The sequence below is a fragment of the Carassius gibelio genome, chromosome A6, assembly GCF_023724105.1.
Source record: "Carassius gibelio isolate Cgi1373 ecotype wild population from Czech Republic chromosome A6, carGib1.2-hapl.c, whole genome shotgun sequence".
Taxonomy (NCBI): domain Eukaryota; kingdom Metazoa; phylum Chordata; class Actinopteri; order Cypriniformes; family Cyprinidae; genus Carassius; species Carassius gibelio.
This window is the reverse complement of record NC_068376.1, coordinates 5,468,317-5,481,182: the sequence shown is the minus strand read 5'-3', so window position 1 is coordinate 5,481,182 and position 12,866 is coordinate 5,468,317. Positions and strand designations below refer to the sequence as shown.

Here is a 12,866-nt window from a genome sequence, read left to right as displayed (position 1 = left end):
TCTGTGAAACTACTCTAAAACCTGCTGAATTAAATATGAAGTGCATGATGCTTTAAATCTAGTTGTAGACTGGTCGAAGGCTCTGGTTAATCCCTTCTCTCTCTAGTATTTCTGCTGTCCACAGATTATTTTCTGATGCCTGGCCAAAACACTCTCTAATTAAAATGTATTCAGCAATACAGTAACATCTTCAAGCTGTCAAGAGTGCGGTCACAGCGGACCAGAAAAAATGTCTGCGCCACTGAAGGAGACACAGAACTGTCATAATTTTCCTACCAGTATAATTTGGTAATAGTTCTGGCATTTAACTGGTGATTCATCTTCAGTGGAGAAGCCATTAGTGTTATTTTAAAGACATTAGAGTTCCTGGGAGGGACGCCACTTCATGTCTTGTCTCCAGTGTCTGTCAGTGAAACTAAACCTGACCTCCAATTTAATTTTGTTTTATTTTACAGTATTAAACAGTTGAACACTATTGCTGAAGCCAGTGATTGGAAAAAAATGCTTTCAGAAATAGTGGGACATATGAATATCATATTTGATCATCTTTTAAATAACATGAAGCAAATAAGCAGTTAACAGTCAGCTGATAATTGGCACAATGATCTTTGACATCCAGAAAAGTGGGACTGAAAATTGTTCTGATGGATTTTGATCATCAATCATCACAGTTTTATGAGCTAACATAAAATAAAATAAAACCTGTCATCCAATACTAGAGCCTGGCTATTTCTTGACAGCCATATTGCAGTGATTGGTTTAAAGTGACTTCTTGCATACACCAAGCTGGTCATTTATGGTGTGCAACTGGTCAAAGCTGATTTAGATGATGGATCAGCTAGACTACAAGCTTCTGGCGCCACAGATGACCTGCTGGACCTTCCTCAAGACCACTTTGCACCAGTAATAAACCATCTGCCCAGTTCCAAACACCTTCATCACTTCAATATATATATATATATATATATATATATATATATATATATATATATATATATATATATATATATATATAATATAAAGTGTCCCATCACAAATATATAAAAAGAAAAATAATTAAAAAAAAAAGTGGGGGATTAAAATTTGGAGATAAACTGAATAACTAATATAATAATTGCATTATTGTGGATTAATAATTGGCATTGATAAAAATATATATATATATATATATATATATATATATATATATATATATATATATATATATATATTAAAAAAAGTTATATTTTAGTAATAAAAACTTAGAATTATAGCAAACGTCTTCAAATGATTGTGTGTGTGTGTGTGTGTGTTTACTGTACGTGTGCTGACATACCGTGGACAGGCAGCGGATCATTACTGCTGAGGTTCAAATGAATGGACACATCAGGGTCCGAGAGTCCAGACCTGTAATGCGCCTCTGTAATGCGCGGCCGGGTGCGGTACAGGGGGAGAGCGGCTGATAAAGCGCGTCTGCCCGGAGGGGTGGAGAGGAGGGCAGAGACAGGCAGAGGGCAGGACTGGCAGGGTGCGGCTGCTTCAGTAGCATCTGAGCTCGGGTCACTTCCATTTCCATCTCAACTGAGAGCCGCGCGCCACAGCGCAGTAGTCAAACAGCCGAGCCGGGAGCCAGAAACCGCTGCGGGGACGCGCACTCTGACCGCGGCTCTGCGCAACCAGGACCCGCCTGCAGGCGACTCTAAACACGCGTGCCAAGATAAACGGAACTTCTCTATTTATTCCCCCTGTCTCCGCTTGGACTGAGAGAAAGACAGTTTTACAGACCCGAGAGGTGAACCGACGAACTGGCACCAACTTCACCGCTTGAGGAACCCTACGTTTGCCGGGGTATCTTTCCGTGCGTAAAAGGATGGTGAGCGCCAGGTGTCCTACTAGACTGATCCTCCTCCCCCTCCGGTGATCCTGCGCGGGGACTGAAGCTGAGATTGGGGGGAGGAGGGTCGCTTTACCATCATCTTCAGCATCTTTGACACTCCATCTTTTGGAGTGCCCGCTGGCACCGGTTGGCATGAGACTCTCCACAGCGGCGGCGCTCCTCACCGGCTTCATCTTGGCTTTCTCACCGGCGTACGACAGCTGTGGACCGGGCAGAGGTCACGGCAAGAGACGGACTCCAAGAAAACTCACGCCTCTCGCCTATAAGCAGTTCAGTCCAAACGTTGCCGAAAAAACGCTGGGAGCCAGTGGGAGATATGAGGGGAAGATAACCCGCAACTCCGAGCGCTTTAAAGAGCTCACGCCCAACTACAACCCAGACATCATCTTCAAGGATGAGGAGAACACAGGTGCGGACCGCATGATGACGCAGGTGAGGCAGACACGCGGAAATGTTTCCTCGAGCAGTTCGTTCGGCTAATGGTTAATTTATTACTTATTAGTAGAAGTTTCTATCCAAAATGACTTCTAGCTACCTGCAATACACTCACAAAGGTTATAACAGCAGTATACTCAAATGTACAAAACTTAATAGTTGTGTACCTTTCTGAAAGTGTAATATGTGATTAGTTCATCCAAAAATGACAATTCTTTACCCACCCTATGTTGTTTCTGACCTGTGTGGCTTTCCTTTTTCTGTTGAACATAAAACAATATATTTTGAAAAGTGCCTTTGTTTTTCTCTCTATTCAAATGAAGTCACTAGTAACTAAAACTTGCATGCAGTGGATTACTATTACTACTCCTACTATATAATTTTATAGCAAAATTGTCTTTTTCAAGATCAAGTGCATTAGTTCAGGGTACTGTCACTTAGGCTAAAAATTGTAGTGGACACCAGTGAAAATAGGCATCCTTGAAATAATTCAGAAAATATGGTTAAGAAGGTCTGTAAATTATTAGCTAAAAATGAATCCAAACTAACATCACTCATAACATTTGGTTCAGCATGTGGATAATGGTTTTTATCAGTGACAGAATGAAGATGAGTGACGTTTGAACCTACAGTTACCAATCCATATCTTCAACACAGACAGTCATTAGTTTAATATTTCTAATGCTTCTTTATTTACCATGCGGTGTCCTTTGTCTTTGCCCAATAAATCAGTGTACTATTACATTGTCAAATTTGTTTTGGATATCAATAAATGTCAGGGATTTGGTTTGGAAAGTACTTGAGATAATTCTGAAGATATAGTTAAGAACATATGCAAATTTATAGTTCATTGCAAAGTTGAGACTTTCATCTACAGTAAAGTAACTTCACTTACGACAGAGAAAGACCTCCTGGAATAACATGTGCTTCAGTGTCAGTTGTATACTGAGTTTATGACTCAATAACTGGGGTTCAAACCTACAACCCTTAAGTTACCTTCCCAGACTTTTGCAGACAAGATTGCATTACTTGTGCAGTTACCTATCAATGGTGGAGCCTTTGTTCATGTCACTTTTCTTCTACTACTGTCTCATAGATGAAAAATGCTTGTGGACGCTGATGAATGCGAGGAAATAGACCACAGTTTATTTTCACCAAAAGATCCTTGAGTTCATTCAAGGTTTCATGTCTTTCAGTCTTCATAACAGAGAATATGGGGGCAGGTTTTATCAAATTAAAGACACAGTAGTCGTCGGGTTATTTTATAACCGCATATTTGAACTTTCTCCCACGGGGCTCTTGCTCAATTTATGTGAATGAATGAACGCAAAAAGGGGTGACTGTCAATAAAGTGGAAGGGAAGGGAAACCTGAAACGTTTAATTAAAACAGTGCAGTTGCTGTTTTAAGCGCGATTGGAAAAGAAAACATTAAAACTGCCCTTGCAGATTGAGCATGACCTGTGACTGTTTTAATGTTTACCCGTATGCTTAAACACGACCGCTGGTGATTAACGGCATTCACCCCCTTTTCGAATAGTCAGATATTTTTTACGACGTTGATGTGGTACCGAGTGGAATTTATTTGACTCCAATCTCCCCCTCACCTAAAAGTATTTATATCAGCTCTTTTCCTCTGAATGCCCACATGTTAATATCCAGGAGAGCCGTGTGGGAACTGAGGAGGGGCTCGTAGATCTCACCCCGTCTTTACCTGTCACCTCGTCGGCGAGCGCCGCGCTCGTTTACCTGACCTTCACGCGATTTATGAGGGCCAAACTGTGGCGACTGCTGGAGACAACCTCTGGTCTGTTTTTCCTTTTTATCCTGTGTTATTTTTTTGTTTGTTTTTGTGGCATACGTGTGTAAAAATAGTGGGCTTCACATGCATTTAAGCCTTAATTACACACACATTTTTCTTCACCTTATTTTTGATTCAGCGGCGAGTGGCCTCGGCGCTCTCATACAGGCGCGAGTGTTCAGGGCCCCGCGCCGTCGGTGCACGCGGGGTGAATGTTTGTGTAGGCCGCGGTTAGTGTGAAGGCTCTCCTCCTGAAAACCCGTCGATCTCCGCTTTGAAAGCAAAGCTAACAGAGTTCACGGGCTGATTTATGAAGTCCAGTTCACTTTTGCAACCACAACGAAAAAAGCTGAAGTCCACACTGCTATGTGAATAGGCATCTATTACAGCTCGCCGCGTCGCTATTCTTATCGTCCAATCCGGAGACGTGCTCAAAAATATGTCTTCATAATAAATATCTATGTTTGTATTCTAAAACTAAAAACACATAGTTTTCCATTCAGAATGGCATTTCTGAAATCATGCCAAATGCACATATTTCTAGTTAACCATAAACTACTGAAGGTCACCATAAACTGGTTTCTAAAGTCTCGGAGGTTATCGATTTTGGTCTTTTGGAAACTCTTCAAGGTCCAGGAGCTCGCTGTTTTAACTTTTGAAATGGGGAAGACTTGACATTTTTTAAATGTCAGTTAGCTCCGCTCTTATGTGGAGTGGGATAGATGCATCTATTAATTCCCTTACATTTTACAGGAGACACTGAGGTTTTTGTTCTTCAAAGAAAGATTTACCCAGAAATGAAAATTCTGTCATTCTGTTATTCCAAACCAATGTGATTTTCAAAGGAGATATATTAGAAAAAGTTAACACTGCTTTATTCCATATAATGGAATCATTCACAAAAAATCTTGGCCTTTGCTGTAGAATTCAAATCTCATTTGCTTGTCTGCATATTCAAACTTATCCTAATCAGTTATGAGACGTGTGAAATCCAGAGTTTGGCATCTGATGTTAAACCTGGTGTGCATTGTCTTCTCCTACAAGTTTAAATGTGTACAAATGCAAATGAAATCTATAGAGTTCTGCATTGATGCTAATATTTTTTTTTCTCCAACCCAGAAGTTAGCAGCAGAAGCATCTCCAGAAGTGAAAAGCTAAAGTTAAATTATAAGCAAAGTACACCACAGTCACTTGAGTTCAATGTCACCACCATTAAACATACAACACCTCTTTTAGTCTTAATTTAAAATCTACAAGTTGTGAAGTTTGAGTTCAACAAGTTAGCCAGAGCATGTACAAACACCAGGAGGCCGTGAAAGTGGACTATAGTGAGTGAATGAATGTTTCTGCTCAGCACAATGACAAATAAAATCCACAACAACCTTTGTAGTCCCATTTAGCCACATATTAGCAACCACCTTTCAAAACATGAAAAAGAGTTTTTAAAAAATCACAGTGGGAATTTCAGAATTTTATTTTGTAGATAAAAAGGTGAAAATACAGTGAGTTTGTGTTAAATACAGACCTTATTCCAGGCATTTAACCAAAAACCCATTCATAAAACCCTTTGACTTTGGGACAATTGAACCGTAAAGTCATGTCCAGGTTTTAGGAGTCTTGCAGTGTTTAACGACTTCATTTTTGATCTTCCCACAATGTCTCTGTGCTATTAGAGCCATTGTATTGATTGTCTTTAGAAGACTTGAAATATAGTACATGAATGATATGGACCATATTTATGATACATTCTATGATGATTTATTTGGTATCTGCTATTCTTACATTTTCATTCTAATTATTTGAGAAAGAGCAGTGTGAACATTCTTCAAAACATCTCCCTTTGGGTTCCATGGAGGAAAGCAAGCTCAGGGTTTGCATGTATAGGGGTTTGCATACAAATAAGTGTATTTGAGTGTGGGAGAGTGTATTATCATTGCTGAGACTTTGACTGTAGTCTAAGCATTTGCTGTACATGTTTTGGATTCAGTGACCCTCAGAGACTCAACAGAGTAACAAAACTCACTGGCACTGTATTTTCAAATCACTTTTCCTCTCCCATACCCGCCTCTGGATGCTGATTGTACAGAACAAACTCAGCTCTGAGAGATGGATCCTAATAGCACAGAGACATTGAATCACTGAACTGAGATTTAAACAGACAGTCCGCAGAGCTTTGTAGAGTAGCTATTGAGTGGAAAGGTAGGTCTCCAATTCGGAGAACAGAAATAGCTGGTTTGATGGCACAACTATGTAGTGAGGACTTAGGATGGCGACATCAAAGAATCTCTGCCGTCACTCAGTAAGCAATTTGTGACCACTTAGTTGGTGGTTATCCAGTGACCTTGCATGTCTCGTGGCCTTTGGTTGAGACAGGGATTTATCAGCCCATGGGCTGAGTGTGTTTGTGCTAACCACAAATGCGTCAGTTCTACAGATGGCTGTCAGGATTATATTTGCCATTGCTCACCGCGTTTCTCACCTAGCAACTGCTTGCCACAGGCTTTTGACATGAGCCCACTAAAATCCATATTTCTTGCAGGAAATTCACAAAGTCAAGACAATGGCCTTGTGTCCTTTCTCACTCAGGCAAGCAAAGCCTCCTTCTGTTTGTTTAATTGGTAACTTATGTATCGGAGCTCAACATTCAGTTGGGTTTAAATACTGTCACAGTATGGCCATTAACGCTACATAAACCACCAGAAGTACATTTTATATGTTTCATTGTGAGACATTGTGACAAACTTGCTTTGTACTCATGTTGTTAAGTTTCTTTTTTTCCCCAATGTAAAAAGTTCTCACTATAATCATGGTTACTGCAATATTTGACATGACAAATTACCTTGATATTTCACATGAAATGCATGTTCATTAGCCTTGAAGAACAACAGATCATAAAACACTTGCACTTGCTGCTTTAGTTGCTAATGTTATTTTATTATCACTGATGCACTATTATAGTTTTTAATTAATATTTTTATTTATATTACTATAAAAAAAAAAAAAAAAAAAAAAAAAAAAATATATATATATATATATATATATATATATATATATATATATATATATATATATATATATATATATATAATTTGAGAAATAATTTTCACTCAAAAATAGCTAAGAAATTTTACATTTTATTACAAAATAACAGCAAGAACAGCATGAAAATTTTAGGTAGAAACCCTGAAATATTTTCTCATAAAACAGTAATAATCTTTGTTATTTATAACTGTGAAAACAATACCAATGTTTTGTTAATGGTTTTAGTTTAAGTTAACGATAATAACCCTGCTACCTGTTAAACATTTGATCACTTTTCACACTTGTGAATTCTGGTAAATCTTTCTCATTCGTAATTTTTTTGCAGCGCTGTAAGGATAAGCTGAACTCCCTGGCCATCTCAGTGATGAATCTGTGGCCTGGCGTGCGTCTGCGTGTGACGGAGGGCTGGGATGAAGACGGCCATCACTCTGAAGAGTCTCTGCATTATGAGGGCAGGGCGGTTGACATCACTACCTCGGACCGCGACCGGAACAAGTACGCCATGCTGGCCCGTCTGGCAGTGGAGGCCGGCTTTGACTGGGTCTACTACGAATCCAAAGGCCACATACACTGCAGTGTCAAATCAGGTGAGAGCAGCTGTGTGTGTTTGTGCTGAGGTTGTGTGGGGGAAAGAGGTCAAGTGAGAAAGAGACTAGTCCTTAAGAATAAAAGGTGGAAAAGGAAAGGGAAACAAACATTTTAGCAAGTCATCATGAAACATCATTTGCATTTCTGTATTTCTGCAATCGGATGTATTTCTTAGTGAAACAGGATATTCAGGGCGAGACTAATTTCATTGAATTTAGACAAGTGGGCATGACAAACTACTGTGAAAAAATTAGAGGTTAGGAAGATTTAAAAAAGAAAATAACATAACATAATGCTTTTTTTCAGATAGGATGCATTAAACTGTTCAAAAGTGACTGTAAATACATTTATGATGTTACAAAATATCCTTTAAGAATCCTTAAAAATGCATTACTCTTTTAACTGTTTTCAACATTAAACTAAAAAGTAATGTTTCTTAAGCACAAAATCAGCATATTCGAATTATTTCTGAAGGATCATGTGACACTGAAGATTAGAGTTATTACAAAGAGTTATTTTAAACTGAATTAACATTTCACAATGTTATTATGATTAATTTATTTTATTTAATCTCCCCTTTTAACCTTTTCACTTTATTTTTGATCAAGTAAATGCAACTGTATTTATTTATTTTTTAAATCTAACTATAACTAACAGCTTCTGACAGCCATGCAATGTGAGAAGAAGAGGGCAAGAGCATGTCTGTGGACACAGAGGGAATCCCATTAGATTCCTGTTTCTACACACACTAGACACACTGTGGACTGATGAGCTGTCTGATGTAGAGAGCCATGTTTGAGTCAATTTGGGTATCAGATGTAATTTGTTTGCTTCACATAATTAGATTAAAACAGCACTGTCTTGCAGCACTGGGCCGTCTGATGAATGCACACTTCTTTTCACACAATTTCTAACATTTACTTCACCTTTCTTACTTTTTCCAGCTATGCTTTACCTTGATCTTTATTTTTTAAGTCAACACAAGCTTCATTTAACTTTAGCATCTACCATTTAGCATCTATAGCCAATATGCTATTTATTATTTTTTTCCCTTTTTTATTTTTTTTATTTAAATTTTTTTAGATAATAATATAGCAACAAAGTAAGACTAAAGTCATTCTCCCTTTTAGACTTCAACGCAACATAATATTGTGAAATGCATAGGCCATTAGCAGGCCCACAAACAATCGTCTGCTCAGTTCATAAATGTAAATGTAATCTGTGCGCACAGAACCCTCAGAAAACACCACAGATTTGGCAGAATTGGAACATTTGTCATTGAGAAAGCTCTGCATGCTCATTTATTAAATATTTTAACCATTAATTAAGATATGAATAAGTACTTATGTTTAAAGCATTTCACCATGTTTAAATGCATTCTGCAGATTTTCTTCCAAAACATCACAGAAATGAAATGAAAAAAAAAAAGTCTGGAGATAGCTTAAAAGCCTAGCTATTAGTTTTTTTTCTTTGCCGACCACTTATAAAGGTGTGATGAACAATTGTGTCTCTTACATTGAATTTCATAATAAAATCTCTAATATTCATTATCTGTTTTTCCCACTATTTATTTCTCTTTATTCCTTTTTCTCCTGTCCTTCCTGCCCAGATCGTTATGCAAGTCAGATGACCCTGACATAATAAAACTGAGTTTTTAAATATAGCTTATATATATATTGTATATCCTTATGTATATATTGTAATTTTTACAAAAACTTAGTCTAAAGAGGCAAGATTGCTGGCAGTGCCAGTCAAATCAGAATTGGTCCACTAGGAGGAGCTCCTACGCCAAGGTCTCAATGAAGAAGTAAAAGTCCCACTTTAAGCACACCACACTGATATTTACCAACTCAACCAATCACTGAGGGAAACATCATAGGATCAACCAATGAATGAAGGGTCAAAAGACTAGAGGTATATTAATCATAAATGAAGATTAGAAACAGGGGCTTGGGCATGGAATCCATTCTTTAATTCCTTAACAAAACAATTCCTTTCATGTTCCTTTCTTTCTCCATCTTCCCATTTCTCTATTCCATTCCTTCCTCAAACTTTTCTTCAGAGCACTCAGTAGCAGCAAAGACGGGTGGCTGTTTTCCTGGAGGGGCTTTGGTGACAATGAAGGATGGCACTCGAAGACCAATCCGAGACTTACGAGCAGGAGACCTTGTTCTGGCCTCGATGGGAAGTGACGGGACTGGCGAGCTCGTCTACAGCAAGGTCCTCACCTTCCTGGACCGTAGCCCCATTACTCAGAAGCACTTTTATGTGATCAGCACTGAGGATGGGGCCAGCATCTCCTTAACGGCAGCTCATTTACTGTTTGTCTGGGTTGGAAACTGCTCCAACGGTGGCCAGACAAAGCGTGGATCCCTCCGGACGATATTTGCCAGTGATGCCAAGCCAGGGCAGTGTGTGCTGATCGTCAATGAAGGCGAACTCAGGATGCGTGTTTCACAGATCTCTCAAGTGGAGGTGCGGGAGGACCAGGGGGCTTACGCCCCACTTACTGCCCATGGGACTTTGTTGGTGAATGGTGTGATGACCTCATGCTACGCAGCGGTGAATGAACCGCAGCTAGCTCACCGGGCATTTGCACCTCTACGCCTTTTGTACAGCTGGACCGGACCAGATCAGATCCTTAAGAACGGCCGACACTGGTACTCTCAGGTCCTACTCAGTGTGGGAACACTACTGCTAGACTCAGAACTCTTCCACCCTTGGGCTTTAGAAGATCATGAAAGATGATGGATTGAAACAAACTCAGAGATGAGCGAAGGGTGGGAAGGGTGGGATGTAAACGACTGAACGCTCAGGGTTTATGACTTAAGGGGATAGCGCTAAGTGAAAGTGAAAGTCATGACATTTGTCAAGTATGGTAAACCAGACCTCGGAATTGGTGCTCTGCATTTAACACATCCAAGTGCACACACACAGCAGTGAGTAGTGAACACACCCCAGGAGCAGTGGGCAGCTATAGATCCAACTCCCGGGGAGCAACTGGGGGTCCAGCGCCTTGCTCAAGGGCACTTCAGCCATGGGTATTGAGGGTGGAAGAGCACTGTTCATTCACTCCCCCCCCCCACCTACAACTCCTGCCAGCACCGAGACTCAAACCTGCAACCTTCAGGTTACAAGACCAAGTCTCAACACCCATAAAAAGTTAGGCGAAATATGTGCCGAAAGCAGAGTTTTTAAATGACTAAAGTGTGCAAAAAGTGACACCAAGCAGAATTGCAAAAATAATTTGCCCATTTACCCAAACTCTTTTTCAAATTGAAGCAGAAAACATACACTTCTATAAAGTGCTGCGAGATTACCTACTTTTGTAGGTCAAAACCCGGAAACGAGTTAGCATTTTAGCACTTCCAGGTCCATCTTCCAGTCAATGTTTTTTTTTAGATGGTTTATTGGTTAAAGCCTGAAATTAGATCTGTAGTTAATACAAGTTCAAGATATTTCCACATCTTATTCTCTGGCGTTCAGTAATACATGTCTTTTGTTTGTTTTGAAAAAGGTGATTTCTAACAAGAGTCTAAATGGGAGATTTCACGCCAAACAGGAAAACTCATCTACTCACCAGCCCACTTTTACAGACATGCTGTGTACATGCAAATCAGTGAATACACTTTTCGGGAGAATCATTATACTTATAGCTGTCTCTGCATAAGCTAAGAAGATGAATAACAATAATAATAAAGTATTTCACATTGAAAAACTTCCACACATCACTTTTAACTGTAAAAAGAGCAGATTACAAACTGACCTCTTGTGTTTCTTCTTACAGAAATTGTGAGAGACCAACCATTGTCTGTGCCTTATGTTTGTTTGCTATTCCTGTCTCTTTTGTCATTAGTCTTAAGACAGTCTGTTAAAATATTGAAAAAAAAATGTTTTTTTGTAATATCATTAAGATAATGTAAGGTATTCGGGTAAAGTATTTAAAATCTATTTTTTAAATTAAACTTCACACAAATTATTTATTTTGTCTCGTATTTGCTCTTTGCTGGCTATTACAGTTTATTTAATTCATTAATTTGTCATCTGTTGGATGTTTTGTGTGTGTCAGTAGTTCTCAGCCTTCTTGACTCCAGATCCCCCATTTGACCAAGACATTATTGGAAGGCCCTTCTGTCTAAGCTGATTTTGACCTCTGGTACTTCTGTTGTAATAAAAAAACTTGTTTAGAACCACTAGTCTATGTAATTGTTCCCTGCTGGTGAAATGAACAGTACAGAGTGAAAGAGAACTCAGATGGGTTTAATGTAACAGGAATCCCACCCAGCATGTGATATGACACCAGTGAATGGATAAACTCTCCTCTTACCGATGAGACCATCCAAACATAGCATTTAAACTAGTCTCATCTTTCAAATTCTCAAGACATCAAAACCTTAGGTTGAATGGGATGACATATCACAAGCTTTATTGTTGTCATCTTATAGAAATGTACTTCGAATGTTATTGACTTTTCATGATGAACCTCTTGTGTTGTGTTATTATTCCACACTTTACTGGTGAAAAGCATCTGTTAAATGCCAGTTAAAATGGCACCGGTGTGACCAACTTTTGGAAATATTTTGCTTCAGATGCCACGGACCCCCAATAATAATCATGTTGCAAGGGCTCCACATTCTAAGATTTAAAAGTTAACAGTATATTTTCATGTATAAAGAACAAACTTATTCTGTAAACAATTAATACTAAAAAGTGTCAAATCTTATTTGGTAAATATTTAGTTTTAATAAATATATTTAGTTTAATATTTAGTAACTATTATGTTGCATTACTATGTTTTATACCGGCTACTTCTGTACTGTTAGATGTATTTTTATTTATTTAAATCCATTTTAGTTTATTTATTTATTTATGTATTTATTTATTTATTTTTACTTTTTAGCACTTTCTTGCAACTCCTAGGAGTTTGAAAACCCCTGACATAACTATACGATAAGACATTTTATAACTTTCCTCGAAAAAAAATTAATTAAATAGCATTATGTCGTGATCGTTTTTAACTGTGCCTTTAAGAGAGTGTCTATAATAAGTAGTGGAAACGTAATCCAGTGCTCGCTCGCTTGCGCGTGCTCTCTCTCTCTCTCTCTCTCTCTCTCTCTCTCTCTCTC

At 38.6% G+C, this 12,866-nt stretch overlaps 1 protein-coding gene across 1 annotated transcript; it reads left to right on the top strand.

Annotated features, from left to right (window-relative positions):
* The first annotated feature begins 1,344 nt into the window (after positions 1 to 1,344).
* On the top strand, positions 1,345 to 11,826 carry LOC128015348 (indian hedgehog B protein). The gene is made up of 3 exons (XM_052599103.1): positions 1,345 to 2,308; positions 7,478 to 7,739; positions 9,803 to 11,826. Exons 1-3 carry the CDS (start codon positions 2,009 to 2,011, stop codon positions 10,486 to 10,488), a joined length of 1,248 nt encoding a protein of 415 aa, XP_052455063.1. The 5' UTR covers positions 1,345 to 2,008; the 3' UTR covers positions 10,489 to 11,826.
* The last annotated feature ends 1,040 nt before the right edge of the window (positions 11,827 to 12,866 follow it).

Bases quoted from the DNA above. Each gene is read 5' to 3' on its own strand.
- LOC128015348 (XM_052599103.1), top strand. From the start codon at position 2,009: ATGAGACTCTCCACAGCGGCGGCGCTCCTCACCGGCTTCATCTTGGCT. The intron at 2,309-7,477 runs GTGAGGCAGACA...ATTTTTTTGCAG, and splicing joins CGGACCGCATGATGACGCAG to CGCTGTAAGGATAAGCTGAA. The intron at 7,740-9,802 runs GTGAGAGCAGCT...ACTTTTCTTCAG, and splicing joins ACACTGCAGTGTCAAATCAG to AGCACTCAGTAGCAGCAAAG.